The sequence below is a fragment of the Lampetra fluviatilis genome, chromosome 25 (assembly GCF_964198595.1).
Source record: "Lampetra fluviatilis chromosome 25, kcLamFluv1.1, whole genome shotgun sequence".
NCBI classification, from domain to species: Eukaryota; Metazoa; Chordata; class Hyperoartia; order Petromyzontiformes; family Petromyzontidae; genus Lampetra; species Lampetra fluviatilis.
The window spans coordinates 6,618,888-6,640,378 of record NC_136299.1 but is presented as its reverse complement, the minus strand read 5'-3'; the positions used below and the strand labels follow the sequence as shown (position 1 = coordinate 6,640,378).

The following is a 21,491-nucleotide window of genomic DNA, read 5'->3' as shown; positions in this document are numbered from 1 at the left end:
GGGATGAATAGACAAGAGGGGAATGAAACCACCACATGAGACGCCGAGCCACCAGTTGCAACTCGGACAAAAAAGCACCCCATCTTCCCCGCGTGGACGCTACACCAACTTCGCCCCAAGCCTCGCCAATGAGACTCAACGCACGGGAGAGGGAATTGGACATTTCCGATCCACACGGGTTGATTCTAATGCATCTATTCTGTCGATTGGTACCACTGTGGATTATTTAGGGTCACTTCCATCGTCTAGTCTACAGTCACACAACTGTGAGGCTGTGCTGTGTACAGATTCACTCCCCACTGTGGATCCTACAGATTCACTCCACTCTGCTCCTGAAGCCCCTCTAGTCGTGGCGATCAGACCTGGACGCCGTCACTTATCGCGCGAACACGTTGCCATCACTCGCAAGAACGGAACAGACTCCATCGCTGTGCATTCCCTAGATTCGCTCCCACCGATGCCCGCTTATAATTGTGGCGATCCGTGCACGGGCGGGCGGGTGGTGGGGTGGCTCTGATCTGCTAACGATGTCACGCTACCGAAGGGCTTCACTGCTCGCATTGAGGCCAACGCTGGTTGTCGATTCGCCACGCGTGGCTGCGCGGTCCACGTGGCCTGGCCCTCGCGGGCCCTCGGTACAGACAGCGGGGGCCCGGCTGTATCGCTTGCCTAGTCAGCGTTATGTTTATGCTGACTTGCTTTGTAAAAATTGAAAATAACGTTGTAAAAATATTTCGCGTAATTATTAATGCGTCGTAAACCCCACCTCCAGCCGACACATCCAATTAGTAACGTTAGTGACGTGGTCAACAAAGCGTGCCAAGTAGTTTACGACGGCGGCACACCCGGCGTGTTGGATAATAAACCCACAACGTTTATCGATTGGGTTTACGGACTCATTAATAATTATGCAATCTAACCCAACAAACTTTATTATGAATAGAAAGCCTTGGTGTTACATTGCCGATTATATAATTATAATCATCAACAGAATCATCGTCGTCATCGGCCATGGTCTATCCACTAGCTGGGTGAAGAGCGTCTCCGCGTCGTGAAACGCCACTCGCTTGGTTAACAGAGATGTAAACATTCATATCCAGTAAACTGTATATGTTTTGTAATCTCTTCCTCGTGTATATATCTGTTTATTTACAACAACAAAAAACGCTCAACGCATTCGTCAACAGTAGTTACCGTATCTGTGTTTGTGTTGTTGTTACTTGTGCATGTGCACCGCTGCAAGTGCAGCATCCCCCACAATGCGTTCTTCACTCAACGGGGTCCATCCACTGCTGGATGAAGGTCTCCTCCACGCCGTGTTGTCCGTCACAGTGGTTGCTTGACCATAACTTCACCACGCTGGTCAGTGTGGGTTCATGAAGGGCAAGGGGGGGGGGGTGACTACCAAGGGGACCGGTTCGGATATCGACCGCTAGCGATGCTAGCCGAGTCCGGGTATCGAACTGAGAAGGACGAAGTGCGCTAACCACTGCGCCACCATTCCACCCCTATGCCTCATTCCGCAGGTGAACTTTGCACTTTAATATTTGCCCCCCTCGCTTAATATCACGCGGAGTCATGCACACGTAGCCACGGTGGCGCAACGGTGAGCAACGCAATGGACCCGTCACCCAGGGGGGTCGACGGTTCGATGCCATCTCCCGGGGCGGCAAGTTGAATCACTGGAGCAAGATTACAAAATACCTCCCGCGCCCCCTCTCCTCTTACCGCCTCTATCCACCCAGCAGTTTGAACGGGTTAACAGGTCGCTTGGGGTGGGGCAAAGTGTGGTTTGTCCCACGTCTTCCGAGACGTCTGGCGGGCGTGGAAGAGTAGGCCAAATACCCATTCGAGGGGCTCCATGGAGCGACCCAATGTGAACCCCCCCCCTCGGCGTCTCAACCCTAGACACGTTGTTGTTGTTGTTGAAGTTGTTGTAGTTGAAGTTGTTTTAGTCGTTGTTGTTGTAGTCGTTGTTGTAGTCGTGTCCAGACGTGCGCGCATAGCGTGGGCGCGACCACTTATAATTATGAAGTACGGGGCCATCCATTTAGTACGCACGCATGGAGGGGGGAGGGGGGGTGAAGCCTCGTTAATAATGTGTCTACATTGGCCTTCAAATGAGTTAGATAGTCCGACGGTGGACTATCTGTTTACTTAAACACGCTAATATTATTAATCCTTTATCGTTCCTGCGTGGATTAAATATCGGCCGTTCTATAGGATTCGGGGGGGGGAGGGTGTAAAAAGTCCGCGTGCGTACAGGGAGGGGGGGGGGTCAAGTTTTGACAGATTTTTGCGCACCTACTCAATGGATGGCCCCTTAACCCAGCAAAATCAATGCACGTGCTGTAGCGGTGGCGTCGTGGTGGTTATCGCACTGTGCTCCTGGCTACATCCCCGAGTTCGACTTCCTGCCACGAGTGATGTTGGGGATCTCCGAACCGGTCCTGCCCTCCCCCTCCCCGTACCCACTGCGCCAACCCGCAGCGTGGTGAAGTAGGGTCAAACCCCCATTACCGACATGGCCTTCATCCAGCAGTGGATGGGTCGAACACCCCAATGTAGCAAAAGGGGGTCCTTGAGAATCAGTGATTGAGGGCGCTACGATTATACACTGGTCAACAAAAAAAAAATTTTTTCAGGCCTGGACTTTTGCAGCTGTTTTAGACTAATTTCAGGGTGCTGATTCCAAATCTGATCTCAGATTTGCTCTATCACATCTCCTTTTTATGCTATCGGCATACCCCATTTTCATTGATTTTACCCGAAATTAACTCTGTCACTTATGATTGCAAGTTGTTGCGAGCCAGTGACTGCTTTAGTGTTAAAATATGGTGCTGTATTTTAGGATAGTGTGTTTATAATATAATTTTATGTAGATATCCACATTTATTTAATATTTTTCTTCTGCAGTTTTTATTGAAAATGCAATATTTGATATCTCAAAAACCTGATGTGATAGACAAAAACTGATGCCAGATTTAGAATCGGCACCCCAAAATTACCTTGTAACCGTTGGAATACCTTATGCCAGAAAAAGTGTGTTGACCAGTGTTATCAACAACATCATCGCCCCTTAGATTCGATCTTCCGAAGTGGCAGTTGAAACAACGGTGCAAGTTTCCCCAAGTCCCCCAGCGCTGTAAATTGGTTCACCAAATTGGTTCACCAATTGCACACCGATCGGTGGGTAAAAGTGTGGGTATCCCACCCGCCACACGAGGTGAGCTCTCTCGCGCGTGGTGGCCTCGTCCGCCAATTGTGTCGTGAGTACAGAAATGTCCGGGCTGCGCATGTACCTCCCGTTTTCACCCGGTCTCCTCACTCAGGGTCCTCTCGCTCACCGCAGGGGCTGCTGCTGCTGCTGCAGGTGAAGAGTCGGGATGTTGGGTCCCAGCTCTCGGGGTTCGGAAGGTTCCGGGGTGACGCGCCTCGCGTGTTTGAGACCGCGTGTGTGTGTGAGACTGTGTGTGTGAGACTGTGTGTGTGTTTGAGACTGTGTGTGTGTTTGAGACTGTGTGTGTGATCCTGTGAGGCTGTGCGAAACTGTCAATGTATATGTGTGTGATGCTGTGTACGTGTCGTGTGTGTGTGTCAAGAGTGTGAGGCTGACTGAGCGTGTGTGGCTGTCGATCTCTTGTTGGTGGCTGGTTGGGTGTGAGAGAGGGGGGTGGGGGTGGGCGATGGGAGAGGGGGGTGAGGGGTGGGCGATGGGACACGCGCAGAGTCGGTACTGCGAACCGACTGAGCGCACACGCCTCGTTTCCTCTTCACCTGCCGAGCACAACCCCGATAAAATAGTCGCCACTTAATTCTAGATTTGAAGCTTTCGTGACTGCAAGGAATCATCTTCTTAGGTTTTTTCGGTATTTTATTTTCATTCATTTTGATGTTTTACCTACGTGACTTTACCGAAAAAACCTAAGAAGTCGCCACTTAGTTTATTGGTCGTGACTGGGAATCGAACTCGGGTGCCCGGGTATCGAACTCGGGTGCCCGGGTCCCAAACTCGGGTGCCCAGGTCCGTAGCGCAGCGCGCGCTAACCACTGCGCCACCGCTCCCCCCACCACCACCACCACCCACGCACCCAGCAGCAGCACGTGGGCGCGGCGGTGAAGGACGTTTCGTTTTATCTCGCACTTCCCAAAGGCATTGTAGCCTCAATCCGCGGGCCGCCTCCACCACCAACGCCGTCTGGACTTCGCACCGATGACTGCCGCTCTCAACTGCTTGGAAAGTTATCCCCTGCAGGACACCTCATGCGGAAAATCAGGGGTGCAGGTGCTGCTGCTGCTTATACTGCTCATTGGGCCTCTGAGAGATGAAGATGCCGCGGCTGCCGAGTTGGGGGGGGATTGAGGGGTCGGTGTCACCGCCGCCCGAATTGGCATCGCCCATCTCCCCTCGCGTCTCTTACAAAAAACGCCGTCCTCTAAGTCCACCACAACCATCACCAACAACCATCACGAACAACCACGCTCGTGATGAATTTGTGTAACATTTTAATGGAGCGTCGCTCAGTGGGAAAAAAAGAGGCTGTAGCTGAAGGAGCGGGCCACGAGGGGGCGACAGTTGATACGGAGAAGGATCGAGGTGGAAGGAACACCGTCCCCTCTTACAGAACCCTCTCTCAACCCAGTTAGTCGGCAGTGGGAGACGCGGGGCCGGTGTGTGGCTCGGTTGAGATCGAGAGCCCCCCCCAAGCGGACTGGGAAGCCTTTCCCGCGTCCGGTGCAAGAACGGGCACGGATGTGGCCCATCACCCGGCCCGTGAGAGCAGCGGACGAGGGCCCAATGGACTGGAGATCCTTCACCGTGCGAGTCTACAGGGCAGGTGTCCGTGTGCTCATCCGGTCCTAGGCTATGGTGGGGGGATACCAATGGACGGGGGCACTGGGGACACGCACCGACGACTTGTCATCGATGGAGCAGTCGACACGCCACAAGCGAATTGCATCTCCGTCACAGCCATTTGAAATGTGTCAACCACCCCCCCAGTGGCAGCTGTCTCTGTGGGTGTCAAGCGAACTGGTGCACCAGCCTGCACGCGGGCCGACACGTGTCACAACGGTGCCCGCAGCTGGGCTCCAACCAGCCGTCCCCAACACAAGAGCTGCCCCTCTCTGGGAATGACGTCGCAGTTTATTTTTTTATGAAACTTGACCTCTGCCGTCACGAATTAGTTCACGGGAAAGAATCAACTGGACATAGCTAAGAGTACAGTAGAAGATGGACATAATTACACCTCGTGTAAGCACAGGTCTGAAGCAAGCAACGAATCCTCACACTGGTGGGGAGGGGGCACAGAACATCTGATACAAGCACACTACTTCGGATATGAGCACAGGAGTGCTTGCTCCCAAGAGGAATGCACAGGGCCGCCCAGAGTGGGGGGGGGCAATTTTCTCCGGGACTCACAGAAATGAGGGCCCCACAATGGGCCTTTAGGAGGCCCTGGATGGGCCTGAGCAGACCGACATTCAGCTTCTACTGTAACGCCATGAACAACAAAAACAAACACTAAGAAACAACAACAGAAATCATAGTCAATAATACACCTCGTGGCTGGACAGAGGGGAAAGAATAGAGCGGGGTTGGATGAGCGAACACCTGGCCACTCGCACACCACGACCGCCGGGCAGCAGCCGGACGGGCGGGTAGGCGGTAACATGCCAGAGGATGCGGTCGCCGGAAAGATCCGCAGGCTTTGCGCTTCGCAGTGGACGCGAGAGGTTTTTTCGTTACGTGACCGTTTGTCAAAAAAGTGTAGGCCACATGTGCCGGCGTTGCGGTCCAAATTTGGAAGAAATTCACCTGCAGATTTACTCAGCTGGGGGAAACGGCAACACCGTCTCCTGCTGAGAAAACGAGTCTCGAGATGCGGCGGGGCTTTCCCGGGTACACAAACATCATCTGTCATTGCCAACCAAAAATAAACTCCAGCTCACTGCCGCCAGGTGTGGCGACACACTGGCTCCAACCGGCAACTGCCGGGTAAAGACCACTGTGGAGTAAAATGCGTACGGACGCCAAGACAGCCAGATGCGAGTGTTGCGGTGGCACTGGAGTGTTTGCTCGTCCATAGAGCGCGGCTGGAGTAACCAAGGCATGAACAGTGCGGATTAAGGCTCGGAAACACCGCCCCGGTTCCTGGGCACACCGTCTAGGTCGGATATGGGGTGTCGGGGTGCACGGCAGCCTCGCTCCACGACCGCCGTGTCGTGTGCCACGCCGTTTATAAACGAACCCACCCGTGGCTCGTGGTGCCAAACAAAGGCAAATTAACGCACGGCTAGCGCCGCCTCCCAGGTGCGGCCCCACCCGCCCAGGTGAGCCACGGCATGGCACACAAATTAAAGGCCCTCTCTCTTCGCAATGTCAAGGAGTAGAAACGAGGCTCGTTAACGCTCGCTTCTCATCGCCAAAAAGGTCGCGTTTCTTTGCTAACTGTTGGCCTCCTACTCGTGTCACTGTTTTGTCGTGCTGTTTTTCTTTTGTCTTCTAATTTTCATGTCCTCGTCCTGAAATTTTATCGCAACCGATCGTGCTATCGGGTTTTTTACGTCACTATGCCACAGATGGCAATGTTTGGCACATCAAAGTCTAAACCAGCATTGGTAATTCTCAGATGCGAATTGAACGCGATGTTTATCTGCCCTGTCATTGGTGACCGGGCCTGAGAATATAAACTCGCTGCTGCACGCTTTGAGAATCTAATTTCATCGCGGGCAGCTGAAACCTGGATTCAAACCCAGGATCTCAACAGTGGCTTGCGGGGCAGTTGGCCACCCATTAATTTACATCACTTTAATTCTACATTTGTCTCAATTTTATTTTACCCAGGACGGCAACTCGGACTGCCACCCGGCACACACCACATCCAGTATACCTCCTGCTACGGACCGTGGCTACTGCCAGTCTTGCACCACCTACCCCCAGTCTATAAGTGATGTGAGTCTCGGACAGGGGAACCGGGTTCCTCGAGGTGACCTTTGGAGGGTTTCACAATGGCCGTGCGCTACAAGGTCGCCCACTCCCCTTGCTCCCGACCGGAAGCGGTGCTCGGTGTCTCTCAAGGGCGAGCGTGTGGTGAGAGCCAGGGGCAAAATGCAGAAGTTTTTTTTTGTATTTTGGCGGAAAAGCCAACGGCTAATATTTATAATAAACTTTTACAAGCACGCAAATGTCATCTCACTCGACAACTTCTGCATTTTTGTTCAACAGTGTTTAAATTGAATGAATCTACGGAAAGTGTCCCTTTGTTTAGTTTTCATATATATGTATATATTCCTTTCCAAAGCATTAATATTTTTCTATGTACGTGTGCCGACATGGGACGGCTTAAGTTATGTTACGAGTTAAACTTTACATCGGTGAACACAAGACGCGTTTAACGGCGAGACGGCGTCGGCAGAAGGGAGCTTCCCGAGCAAGCACGCACGTGGGCTGCGTGTACACGCTCGCTCCCGTGGCACAAGCGCGTTGACAAGTGCTCATGTGAACGCGTGCGTGTGAAGACGGGCGTGAACTCGCCACCACGCGCGAGCCAGCAGGTCACGGCGAGCGAGCTGGAGTTCTTTCTCCCGGCCTGCTCTTCATACCATCGTCGCGCGCGTGCATGTGTGTGCGTGCGTGCGCACGCGTGCAGACAAAGTCACGTGCGCGGTTAAGTGGCCCCCGCGCAAAGCCCAGTGTGCAAAGCCAGCCGTGGAAGATCTCCGCAGAGGCACGGAGCTCCGCACTGAAAAGTGGGCGCCGGCTCCCAGCCGACGCGGGACGCTTCACGACGAGCAGCACCGCGCGCGGGTGCCCGCTCTCGCACGCGCGGCGCCGCTCACTCGGCCATCGCCAGCTTGCGCTTGCTGGGGGGCAGCAGGTGCAGGGGCAGCTCCTCGGGCAGCTCGTGCCCCTCCAGCTTGACCTTGATGAGGTGGTTTGCGAGGGCGAATTCGTCGTCGTCCAGCATGCCGTCCTTGTCCACGTCCGCCAGCTTCCAGATGCGGCCGAGCACCGTGTTGGGCAGCTTCGACTTCACCATCTCCCTCTTGGCACTGGCGCCGCTGATCTTGCCGTCGATCGGGGACAGCGTGTAGAAGATCTCGTCGTAGGCCGGCTTGTCCTTGCTCACGACCCAGTCGGCCTCGTCGGCACCCTCGCCCGCGCCCTCGCCATAGCCGCGACCGAACGGCCCGTTCTCGGTGCCCTCGAAGGCGCCGCCGCGCACCGCCTGCGAAGGGACACGCGCCTCCTCCTGCCGCACGAGGCCCATGAGCCGCGCGATGTCCTGGCTCAACATCTCGTCCACCTTCTCGAACAGCTTCGGCTTGAGGGTGTGGAACTTGCTGAAGTCCTGGTCCTGCAGCTGATCCTGTGGGCGGGCGACACGGCGTACGCACACGGGGGGGGGAGGCGCGGGGGAGGGGGCGGCCGTGTAGGGGTCAGGGGTTAAAGGGCACTCAAGAGGTCACCACGGCTGCAGCGTCACAAGGATGGATTCTTACAATAATTCCCGTTTAGGGCCAATTGCACTCCGGCAGAAGTTTCACTCGCTGGTGTTAATCATCACCACGCCTAAGTTCACCCAGAGAAGCCTCCTCTAAGCCCTTCATCTCCCGGAGCGGCATAGGTTTCTTCAAATCCCCCCCTCTGCCTCTGTCCACCCAGCAGTGTAAATGGGTTTCACCACAGTTGGTCGGTCGGCAGATCGCGTGTGGTGGGGTGAAAGTGTGGGCGCTCCCACGCTTGGCCAGCGTGGAAGCGTTAGGCCAGATGCCCTCCTCTCGCACGCGCGGAGGCCCTTTCTGCCAGCAGTGGAGCGAGCGAGCGAGCGGTTGCAAGAGCTGTGCCTTTACCCTCGCCTTAACCCCTTTCAGTGGCGGATCATGGAACACAGACACCGGGCCCCGTGGTGAACCGAGAACCGGGCGGGACAGGCGGCATGGGCGGTGCTGGCACGCCCGGTTACCTGCATCTTCTTGAGGTTGGGGAAGTCTCCGGCGGAGATCTGGTGCTCACGCTCGATGCGCGTGTAGATCTCGCCCAGGTTGGCGATCAGTTCCTTCTTCTTGGCCTCTTTGCCGAACACGGCTGGCATCTCCTTGCGCAGGTGGCTGATGATGTACGCGTGCACCTAGGCGGGCACGCGGAGGACACGCAGTCAGCACCGGACCGGACGATTGTGCAGCCAAAGACAATGCCCCCCACCACCTCGCCCCCTTCCCCCATTGTGGCTATGTGTTGCGGCCCTGGTGCAAGTCAACAATCTTGTTTTTGTGGAGTCACCAATCAGGAAACAAGTCTAAAGTGTGACATTTACAGACCTGCTTTCCCTATGACCACGTCACCTGATACCATTAGAGCTTAGAAGCTAAGCAGAAGTTGAGCCTGGACGGTGCTTGGATGGGTGACCGCTGTGCATAACACAGGTGTAGTAGGCGGCTCCTACTGATGCTGCTGCCCTATGAGGTTGCGTTATCAGCAGAAGGCAGAGCAAAAATAGCCATTGTACCATACTAGGCTCCATTATCTATGCTCCCCACCTTCCGCTGTGGCGGTTGTGCGGAATATTTGACCACGTTGATCAGTACCAGTTGGTGAAGGGGGCAGGGGAAGGTCAGGCCAGCACCGGTTCAGATATCACTCCACACTGCTGTGAGTCATAGCCTGGAATCGAACTCGGGCCACTGGGTTCGCTCTGATCTGCTAGCGCAGACTGCGAATTAAATTCCGGATCATCAGAAGTGAAGCAGACAATTCACGAGCGTGCAACTCAATCAGTGGGTTTACGGCACACGGAGGCAGGGGCCAGCACAGGGCTCTCTCCTGCTAACGTGCTTGAGTGAACAAACAAACGGAGTCCACAGTGGTCGTAAAGGTTCGCCCCAGCTGCAAACCCCCAGCCATGTGAACGAGACCGCAAAGGGAACGCAGCATCAGCTGACGCAGTTCTGTTAACATTTTAATTTAAAGCGAGACATGATTTCTCGGCGTGGAAGTGGTTTAGACGCGCGGGCACACATGCGAGTGAGGGTGGTGACACAGTGGTGAGATGTTAACTCCCTCCTCGCCTGGTATTCAGGAGGTCGTGGGTTCGATCCCGACCCTGCTGCCTGCATATTTGGAGTTTGCGTGTTTTCCCCATGGTTGTGTGGATTTTTCTCCGGGTCCTTCGGTTTTTCCCTCCACATTTAGAAACATGCGTTTAGAGTAGTTCGCTGCCATGAATTTCCATATGAGAAGCCACTTTGTTGAGCTATCATTTGTGGCCAGGTCGCTTCTGAAAAAGAGCTATATAGCTCGGTGGGCCCTTGCCTGGTAAAGAAAAAAATAGTTTAGTTTAGTATTGACACAGCCTCGTGGTGGGGCGTTCGCCGCCTATGGCAGCAGTTCACTAGCAAGGGACCACGTGGGCATTTGTTAAACGTGGCTGGATGCGGTGCCACGCATCTGGAGATGCGGTGCCATGCACCCGCGATCCAGAGAGGGCTCCACGCCACTTTACAAGCCGCTTCGGGTTTTATTTCCTCGTCTCGCCCCATACAGCCGCAAAAGAAACTCAATCATTTACGTTTTTCCATCCACTTCAACCGTCTACTCTCGACAAAAGCATACTTTCTGAACAGCTCATATAGTAACACTTTGTGATTATTGAAGGGGTTGTCTGTTACAAGTAGGTAAGTGTTTATATGCCTATTTGAAAACTGTTCATCGGAAGAGATATTTTTAAAATATAATTCTCATCTGACCTCATGGTGTAAACAAGTGCTATCTCCAACTCTCATTGTCCAACTCGAAATCTCTGTGGCCTAGCAATCTGCCATGAAGAAGGGTCATCGCCCGAAACGTCTCTTTAAGGCCACACGCACACAGCGTAATTGAAATGGAACGTGTTGCATTTTCTGAACAATGACACCTTGTGGGCTATCAGGTGTTTTCCTCAATCGTACAGTAAATTCCTGCAGCACACCCCCCCCCCTCACCCCGGGCACAGAACACACCACGAGCGCGTGTGTCTGAGCATTTGTGTACGTGTGTGTACGTGTGTGTGTGTGCGTGGAGCGGCAGTGCAGCGGTTAGCACGCTGCGCTACGAACCCGGCGACCCGAGATCGATTCCTGCTCGTGGCCAACAGCAGTGACAATAATCTGAGCTGGTCCTGGGCCTCCCCCCTCGGTCGACTCAGCCTCAAATGAGTACCTCGTCCGGTGTGTAAACAGCTCCACTCGGGAGACAAAGGTGGTCAGATGCGGTGCTGGCCAACCACCCCCTCTCTTGTGACGTGCCGGCCTTCATAGGTGCTACTCGCTAACAGCACTTGCCCCAGTCTGTTAAGGCTACACGGGGGATCTTTGTCTTTGTGTGTGCATGTGCGATAACAACACTGCACTCTGAGTTGGCGCTGCGTCGGAGAGGAAAACGCGTTGCTCCCTCCGATCTCACGCCCAGCTCTCGAGCCCGGTCGCAACCGGTCAGGGCTACGCCAACAACTTCACGGCGCCTGGCGCGTCGAGTTGATGGAAAGTTGCAAAGTTTTGATTTTTTTCTGTTTGTTTAAGAAGTTTCAGGAGAACCGATGATGGATGCTCGCCAAATCCTGCGGCAGTAACCGTGCGCGGGAAAGGGAGCGCTTACGACAACAAGGTTTTGAACAAAATGATTCCCCACTTGCGGAACACATTATTCACGTCTTGCCATTTCTATGTCTGTTTAGTTTTACGTGACAAATGAAACCATTTTTGTCGTTCCGAGTGAAGCCAGGAACGTACACACGTGCGTACACATACATAACCACGCACGTACACACACACACCGAGGTACCCCTACCCCCCCCACCCCTTGTTGTCGTATGGATTACAGAGGCAAGTTCTGTCAGAGAGCACCTATTAAGGCCGAAATGCTGCACATGGGCGTGGTGTGGACTGGATCACGCACAGCCACTTTTGTCTCTCTTGTGCTGAAGTTCAGATACTTTGATAATAATAGGTCAACATTTTCTCCTTAGTTTAACACGTAGGCTTTCGCGACCAGTATTATTCGCGATTCTAGCAAATCGCCCGAAGATGCTGGATGTAATTACCAGCGAAACGTCGAACTCAAATTCTAAATGTTGTGGATTCACTCTTCAAACACACCAGTGGGCTGAAGAAGTAACTAATTGACGTTTTGTTAACGTGACACATTTTTTACTGATTGGCCATGTCGGGTGGTGGAGGGTTGCGACACATTTATACTTATGCGATCTAACCCAAAAGCCTTTATTATGAATGTTCTCCTTAGTCTGAATACGTTCTCTGATCCTCAATATCTGTTTTTCTTCTTCTCGGTGTAATTCCAAGCATGCTCCCTCCAAGCCTCTTCACCCACTATTCAGTTTTTGTTCCGTTCTCAACGTCTATGTTTCTAAACCGCATGTCATGGCGACAGTACACAACGATCGATGAATCCGTCTATGTGTCTATCTGCACACACGCGGACGGGCAGACAAGAGTCAGATGGACATTCAGAGGGCTGAACAGACGGATGGACATAGATGGATAAGACAAATTCAGGTGGACATTCAGATGGACGGATGGACAGGCAGACGGAGAGATGGAAATATGGACAGTCGGTAGGATGGACAGTTGGAGAGACAGACAGACGGTCAGACGGACGTTCAGATGGACAGCCCGACGGCCACGATCAGCCCGACGGCCGCGATCAGCGGTTCTCCCACCTTGGCGAGACGCGTCCTCTTGATGAGGTCGTTGAGCTTGCGCAGCGCGGCGTTGCGTGGCAGCGTCTGGATGTCCTTGAAGAGGTCCTGCTCCTCCATCTCGAAGAGGCGGCGGTTGTCGGGGATGAGCAGTGGGTTGGACCAGAAGGAGCCCATGTAGACGCGCACAACCTCAGGGGTGTTGATTACCTTGCCCAGCGACCACATGAGCGCGCCGTAAACGCGCATCAGCTGCTGCGTTTCCACCTGCGGCCCGCGGCGGTGAGAGACGGACGGACGGGGTGATTAAATGGACGGATGAACACACGGGCGGATGGACAGACAGGAGGACAGAGGGAGAGTTGGATTGACAGATGGACAGACGGATGGTGGGCGGGCGGGCAGTCAGAAGCATTCACGGATGGATAGCCACAGTCATTTTTATCAACAGCCAAAGCAAAAAGGTATACTAGATGTGGTGTGCAGGCTGAAGAAATATTTTCTGGGTCACCGACATGGCCCTGGTCTCAAAGACCCAAAGCCTTATATAGACTCGTGTAGCAAACCAGGGTCTAACAGAGGGAGTCACTTCTCACTCGATACTCGCCAGAAGACCTGAGTTGGCCTAAAAACAGGATGGTAGTGGCACGCGACTCGTAGTAGCCACAGCCATAGCGAGAGGAATATTGGACGTGGTGTGCCGGGAGGGGGGAATATTTCCTGGGTCACTGACCCAGACAGTCCGGATTGGACTGTCTGTTTCGCGTGTCTGTGTCGCGTGCCGGCAATCCGTGACCCGCCGCTGATCAGCTGCGAGCGGGATGCAGGTCAACTGCGACTCCATCTCCCTGAACACCGGGCTCAGAGCCACGGAGCGATTCTCCACGCTTCCCGCTCTCCAGGAATAACGAGCGTGTGCCGAGGCTATGCGCCCACATACACACATGCACACACGCGCAGCATGTGCCCGCGGACGCCACCTGCACAAACACGAGCACACACGCTTTGCACCGCCCACACCAGCTGTAGCTGTGGTTGTCAAAGTGGTTATGGTGGCGGTGATGGCAATGGCCATGTAGGTTGGTGGTACTGGTGTAATGGTGGTAATGGGATGGCTGTGCTAGTGGTGGTGCCTATGGTGGTGGTGGTGCTCGTGGTCAAGGTGCTGTCCCTGTTGCTACTGGTGGTGATATGGGGAGTGGTAGTGTAGCGGTGAGCGCGCTGCACTATGAACCTGGTGACCCGAATTCGATTCCCGCTCATGGTCAACACCAGTGACGATTATTTAAACCGGTCCGGGCCTCCCCTAGGTCGACTCAGCCTCAAATGAGTACCTGGTGCAGTGTATAAAAACATCGCCACTGGGGAGACAAAGGCGGTCGGGCGTGATGTTGGCCACCCACTCCCTCGTGGACTGTGCCGGCTTTCATAGGTGCTCGCCAACAGCACTTGTCCCAACAGTCTGTTAAGGCTATACGGGGGATCTTTGTCTTTGGTGGTGATGTGCCAGTGGTCATGCTGCCGATGGTGGCGATTGGGCATGACGCGACCACGCAGTCATCGGCACAACTCGTCACCATGACGATCCAGCTGTGCCCCCACCCCCACCCTTCGTGGTGAGGTGGTGGTGAACACCGCTGCCTTTGTTATGGAGCGGCTGCATGCGGAGAGCACCTGCAAGCTACTCGCCGCTGGAATGCCACGCGAGGCAGCACAGCAACACTGCACACATGTCCGCCCTAACCTGTAGTGGCTGGTAGTGCCGGAACAACGAACCACCACGCCTACCACCGAGATTTCATTGTTATGATCGTTCCAGATAAGGCGCTGCACGGCTTTGCGCAATGCGTCCTTCCGGTTAGAATAATAACAAAAACAACTAATTTACATCAATCTGTCAATCCGCTCCAGAAAGAATGCCTCACCACACCGTGTAATGTTTTGGGGGGTTTTTTGGCCATATTTCACCACGCTGGTCAGTGTGTCTTGTGTTTAAATTACATTTTTTTACAGATCAGTTTAAAAGTATTTCTCACTACGTTATCAGCAGGAGCACGCACACAGGCTGCGTGTCATTTCCATGAATCGTCTCGAACAACCGTTTCACACGCATACGATTCGGTGCACGTCGGCGTGAGCGCGAGTAGCAAATTTAACCTACGAATCGCTCCACGGCCAATTACCTTCAGGCCGGTCCTACGGGGATCCCGCAGTCTCTGGAGTTCTCTCGCCTGGTGCAGCAAAATCAACTTGCAAAACCTGCCTTGCGCACTTATCTCCCCAAAGCCAAAGACGTGTCTCTGCCAGGCCATGTGACGGTGCTGCCAGTCACAGATGTAAACCCACTTGGATTAAATTTCGATTTAAAGCTTTCGTGACTGCAGGGATTAGTTGATAAAATCCATCATTTAGCTCACGATACGTTCACCGGACGATTCACGTGAAAATCACGCAGTTACGATTGACGTAAATCATATGCTCGCATTACCCTTAGGCGAATTAAACCAAAGTGTACAAGCGATAAAAGAGCAAAAACGATATGAATGGGACGGCGCTAACATCACTAAAATAATTGATTTTGGAAACTGATGGCTGTTGGAGGGGGGGTGGGGGTTGGAGGGGGGTCATTACATGCTGGCCAGGCAGAATGGGGGGGCAAGGGGGGGGGCCTCATCACCTGGCTGAACGCAATGGAACCATCACGTGGATTTTTCTCCAGGTCCTTCGGTTTTTCCCTCCACATTTAAAATCAACATCCCGCGTTTAGAGTATTTTTAGCAGCTATAAATTTCCACACAATGAAAAGCGACTTCCTCGAGATATCATGTGGGCCAGGTTGCTTCTGAAACAGAGCTCTATAGCTCAGTGGGCCTTACCTGGTGTAATAAAAAAAATGGTTTAGTTTTCGTCATCGCCTGGACACAGAGAATGGGCCGGAAGGAGCCCTCAGTCGCGGGCTCCACTGTGCAGCAGCCCGTGCATGCCTTCCCTCCCTCCCTCCCTCCTTCTCCCCACCTGGTCGGCCTTGTTGAGCACCACGCGGATCTTGTCGTCGTGGCCCTTGAGCGCGCGGATGACCTCGGAGAACTCGTCCGAGATGTCGAGCTTGTGCGCGTCGAACAGCAGGATGATGCGGTCCACACGCTCGGCGAACCACGTGAGCACCGCCGTGAAGTCGTAGCCTGGGGGGGTCGTGGGGGCGCACGCACGGCATGAACATCACACATGAACCAATACCAATACCCGCCATTTGCCACTAAGTGACGGTAACATCACCACAACGCCTGGTTAAACCCAGGATGGATCGTAGGCATGCCAGCCTGAATGTTTCTAACCGGTGCAGATGTTCCATTAGAGGGGTCCAAGCATAGATAAGGGAGGGCATGACTGTGGCCAAGAAGACCCGAAGCTTTGTGCGGAGCAACAGACTGGGTAGCTTCCAAACAGCATTGTGCAGCTGATGAAAAGATAATGCCGCCCCAACTTATTCGGAGTGAGACCTCTGCTGTCAAACCGGAGCAGGTCATAAGCACACTGCCCAGGTATGGGAAACTCTCCACAACTGCTCCATCACACATGAACACACGCGAGCGCACACACGACATGAACGTCACGCGTGAACACAATACCATATGCAAAGCACACACACGGCATGAACGTGACGCATGAAACACACATGGTATGAACATCACACGTGAATACACGCGAGCGCATGAATGGCATAAACTTTCCACGTATCTTGTTTGAATCGTTTTTAGTTGTATGTTTTTCCACAATGTTAACTGTTACGTAATGTTTCACGCTAATTAAATGGTTTTTTTTTCTGTATCGCTTGATATTCCAACCACACACGCGACGGCTGTGTTGGCCCAGAATCATGTGTGCACTGTACTCTGCAGCAGTCACCCAAGTGTCACTTGAGAAAGACGCTCAGTCTTACCTGGTTCTCACTCACCTGGCTTGTATCTGACTTTCACCTGGCCCTCACCTGGCCTGCATATGGCCCTCTCCTGGCTCTCACCTGGTTCTCCCACGACCCTCACCTGGATCTAACTCACCTGGCCCTCACCTGGTCTGCATCTGCCTCTCTCCTGACTCTCACACGGCCCTCACCTGGCTCTTACCTGGCACTCACCTGGATCTAACTCACCTGGCCCTCACCTGGTCTGCATCTGCCTCTCTACTGACTCTCACACGGCCCTCACCTGGCTCTTACCTGGCACTCACCTGGATCTAACTCACCTGGCGCTCACCTGGCCTGCATCTGGCTCTCACCTGGACCTTGCCTGGTCCTCGCCTGGGTTTCGAACACATTTTTTGATGTACTGTATTGGCAGTAGTGCAGGGCATAAACTACAAAATCTTAATACATTCATTACAAACACTGCCCCAAACTAAAAGGTGACGTCTTTCACAATGGCCCTTCTTCATAGCGATGGCCCTTCTTCATCTGATTGATTGGTTCCAACTGCCAGTACCCACTTGTCTCAGGCAGGCTCGGAGCGGTAAAGTAACAGCATGATGGTGCAACTCAAAAGGAAATAAAAAAACATTCACACAGCAATGAGGCCAACTTGATGGCGGATAAGCTCGTGCAAAGAGCCTGGCAAAATTGTCGATTGAGGGGAAAATTATTGCGCCACAGCAGCCATAGCAGCCTTGTGTTTATTGCGTGCAGACGAGGGGCAGGGAACCACCGCTGCTCACATGCACTTAGAAAACGAGAAGAGCAGCAGCACACCATCCAGCACAGCAACCGGTACAGCATCACAGCGACCAGCATAGAAGCAGGACTTCGTTTCTCACTGGATATGTTATGAGTTGCTGGTCGACTGGTGTATGCATAGGGCTAGTAGCCACAGCCATAACGATAGGTATACTGGACGTGGTGTGCTGGGTGCGTAAATATTTTCTCGGTCGCCGACCCAGACAGAGGTGACTGAAATTACACTGGTCAGATGACTTAGGACTCGTGGGTGGTTGAGTAGTCGGTTAGGGTCAGGGGGCCAGCGCTACTGGCTTGGTTGACTATTCAGTTAGGGTCCGTGTTAGAGTGAGTAGCAGTGGCTGGATTGTTGGTCGGACAAGATTAGGAGTAGAGCTAGAACCAGTGGAGTGACTGGTCGGTTACTGTTGGGAGTAGAGCGAGTTCTAGTAGCTGGTTGGCTAGTCGGTTAGGGTTAGGCGTAGAGGTTGTACTCGTAGCTACTCTGCGAGGGTTAAGTACTCGTAGCATTTGGTTGGGCATTGCGCCGAGCGTCCAGACTTCTCGCTCCTCCTCCCCGATACTCCACACAGCCCCTCCGCGGTTGCTGGTGTTGTTTACGGCAGCATCGCGACCTCGCGGAACAATCACAGTCACACGGCACATGCCTCATGGTACCGCCAGCGTGCGGCTTAGCCGTTCGAACTCAAGCGCGGAGGTGGGCCGGCGCACAGGAAATATTCAAGTGGTGCTATATTTAGTTTCGTCTTTAAGATTTTCCCAGTCACGCAAAGGCTACATTTCATCCTCGGCGCTCCCGTCACACCCAACGCCGTCACCATCCTTCCGGCAAAACCTCTGCCGCACGAGCGAGACAGGTAATGGCAGGAAGGGGAAGAGGTGATCCGTGGGAATTCCAGCATCAGTGCCCATCTGCTTATCTCCTCTGCGCTGCCACCGCTATTAATACAACGGCCACACGTCTACCAGGATGGGATAACATCCAAGCCGCAAGGCGGCACAGGAAGTGCCAACTTTGTTTTCCACGCGGCGCCAACGTGCGTTCCCCCCGTCCGGCGTTTGTGCGGCGGACGTCACGGTTGTGATCGAGAACGTTGCGGAGGAGCCAAACACGGCGGCGGCGTCGCCTCTGTGACCTCTCTGTGGCTGGCCGTGATTTACATCCGTCAGCAGAACGGTCTCACCGAGAGCCTGGCTCTGGCCGATGCTCTCCTCGCTGTGCACTCAGATTTGTGCGGTTGCTTTGAAGGTCTTTGGGAGCGATCGCCCCCCCCCTCAGCTAAGAACTGGGGCCCGTGTGTGTCAGGATGTGCATACGCCAACCACCTCAAATGAGCAACTGGTGCAGTGTGTGATAAACATCAGCACTGGAGAGACAAAGGCGATGAGGCGCGATGCTGGCCGCCCCACCCACACATGTGCCATGTTGGCCTTCGTAGATGGCTTGCTAACAGCAGTTTCCAGAGCAGCCTATGCCACAGAGAATCCCGGGCTCGGATTGGCCTGTTCAGCCAATCTGCGCACTCATCAAAACCCAACAAAATGACAAACGTGCCATGGTCATCATCAACTATGATGGACGAACAAGAGAGAGAGTGTGGTCTACACGGGGCATCTTTGTCTTTGTTCTGTGTGAGCCCACCTCGGCTGAGGCGCTGCTTCTCTCCGGACAGGATGCCCGGCGTGTCGATGATGCTGATGCTCTCCAGAACGGGGTTGGGCATCTGAGCGCACATGAACCTACGAGAGGGCAGGGGTCATGCGGGCACACACGTCCACCATTACGGGCAGAAAGCAGCAATACCTGCGCAATATCGCTTCGCAAGTAACCGCAACGGAACGCAACCTGAAAAGTACGTAAAAAAGTGTGGAGGAGGAAGCCAACTGGGGAACACAGCAGAGTGTGTGTGTATCCAGGGCAGTTACGGAAAGTGGGCCAAGATCAAAACGATGACATAACGAGGGGGGAAAAGAAAGCCGTTTGGAGTGATTTTGGAAAGCTTATTAACGGAAAACAACATCACAACGTTGTTACAGAGGAACGTGTGAATGAGTTGGTACGTTACGTGCTCCGACATACGGATCACAAACAGACATTGACAAATCAAGCAGAGCGCACAGTTGAACGTGCACACAGAAGCGCGGAGACACACACGCTTGGAATGACAGCAGAAGACAGGAAGAGGAGCACGTGGATTAAAGAACACATAGAGGGTGCGTCACGTTGACCGTGAGGATAGGTGGGGCTTTGCGCAGGACACGTGGCTAAAAGGGACGCTGGCCGGCGGTGGAGATTAAAGTCTGAGAGGCGGCCAAAGGAGGGAACGCACCCCAGTACGTCTACCGTGGAGATGGACCGACGAAATCAGCTCGTGTGTGCGGCGCTCATCCTTGTACTATATTTGATTCGCAAATTAAAAACACAATCGCAAACATTGTTCTGTATGTACATCAATCGTCGTATGATTACGATAATCACGATTCAATAATATTCGTGAAAAATATCAATAAGTCGATGAACATTTTTAAACATTGCAATGTAGCCATCCATCAATAGGTGTCACTCGTGAGCAATCTCAACCGACTCAACGAAAGGTGATCGTCAGCTCTCCAGCGCAGGTCACGCCCTCTCTCGAAAAGACAACTCCATGATTTGGTGCGTTACTCATCCATGTGCCAGATTTGGTTCTCAAGTTACAAACAGAAAGATAGACATCTCTCAAATGATCCACAACAGTATGAATTGCACTGCTTGTGCTGAGAAACAAGATTCTACTCTTGATTTAAAGTAATCTGCCCAAGCCTATTTACGTTACAGGGAATTCATTATATAACACCGGCTAGTGTTTGTGCAAGATTTTCGATTTCTCTTGCGATGACGCAGTTGATTTTTGAGACCGATCTCTATTTCCTCGTCCTGGTCTCTATGAGTTCTCACCTGGTTACAACAACACAAAATCAACTTGCCTTGATTTGTGCCACTGTAGTGTTCTCGTTTGTCTGCCCCGATTTTCAACAGCGTGCTTTTGTTGCAACCCAGATCTCCCTTGCAAGGCGGACTTTGTCTCAAAGGGTTCCTCTCACTTGGCTATAATATTTATGTACACAGTATATATACGTGTGTGGGTGAATGTACCTACTACATGATATATTTTGGGGGTGTGAATATGTTTTGTAGGTGTGGCTTAGTAGACAGCGAGTTAGATCAGTGGGCAGCATAGGTGGTGCATTTGCCGGTCATCTTGGTCAGTGAACCAATGGCACCTGGGTCTGTGCCGTGACCTCCTGCCAGCAGAACGGTGGCGAGAAGGGCAAGATAATAACTGCCTCGCCTGGTATACAGCAGGTCATGGGTTTAATCCCGACCCTGACACCTGTATATTTGGAGTTTGCACGTCTATCTCCTCGTGGTCACGTGGATTTTTCTCCAGGTCCTCCGGATTTTCCCCTCCACATTTAGAAACATGCGTTTAGAGTATTTGGTTGCTATAAATCCCACACGAGAAGCCAATTCGTTGAGCTATCATTTGTGGCCAGGTAGTAAAGTAAAAAATAGTTTATAGTTTAGAACCTTGACACTTCACGCGATCTCAAAGTGCACCTAGCCCGGTACAAGCGCTACGGTGACATCCCTGCAACTTAGTTATGCATGGCAGTTGTTGTTGTATACATACATAATGTACGTGAGCACCTGTTTGTAGGTTTGTGAGTATTGTAGGTGTTGTATCGAGGCTGGTCGATGCCTGGGTGTGGTCGAGGGATGGCCCCCTATTGGTCAACCATGTTATGGGTATGCTGATGATCTGGTGATTGCTGCTCACTCAGAGGAGGAGTTGGAGGTGCTGCTGCTGAACCTGGAGTGTGTCACCACCAAAACTAAGCACCTACCTGGCTATTTTGTGCCACCAAACACTCCACCCCCTCAGCTCCCCATTGGCGATGGAGCAGTTCTGGACAGAGTGGAAAGTTTCCCATACCTGCCACCACATGCCCTAGCAGTTTCTGTTTGGCCGCATAGAGGGGGCTAAACGTGCACGACATTGGCTGGAGAAGAGATGGATTGATGCGAT

The 21,491-nt window shown here is 53.0% G+C and overlaps 1 protein-coding gene across 1 annotated transcript in view; it reads right to left on the bottom strand.

Annotated features, from left to right (window-relative positions):
• Positions 1-4,491: 4,491 nt before the first annotated feature.
• Positions 4,492-21,491, bottom strand: part of LOC144941721 (EH domain-containing protein 1-like) — a 28,175-nt gene continuing 11,175 nt past the window's right edge. The window contains exons 2-6 of the mRNA XM_078868113.1: positions 19,064-19,161; positions 15,711-15,877; positions 12,717-12,962; positions 8,970-9,134; positions 4,492-8,372 (exon numbers count right to left, since the gene is read on the bottom strand). Of these exons, the coding sequence (XP_078724239.1) occupies positions 7,839-8,372; positions 8,970-9,134; positions 12,717-12,962; positions 15,711-15,877; positions 19,064-19,161 (1,210 nt within the window). The 3' untranslated portion in view covers positions 4,492-7,838. The remainder of the gene's footprint in view (positions 8,373-8,969; positions 9,135-12,716; positions 12,963-15,710; positions 15,878-19,063; positions 19,162-21,491) is intronic.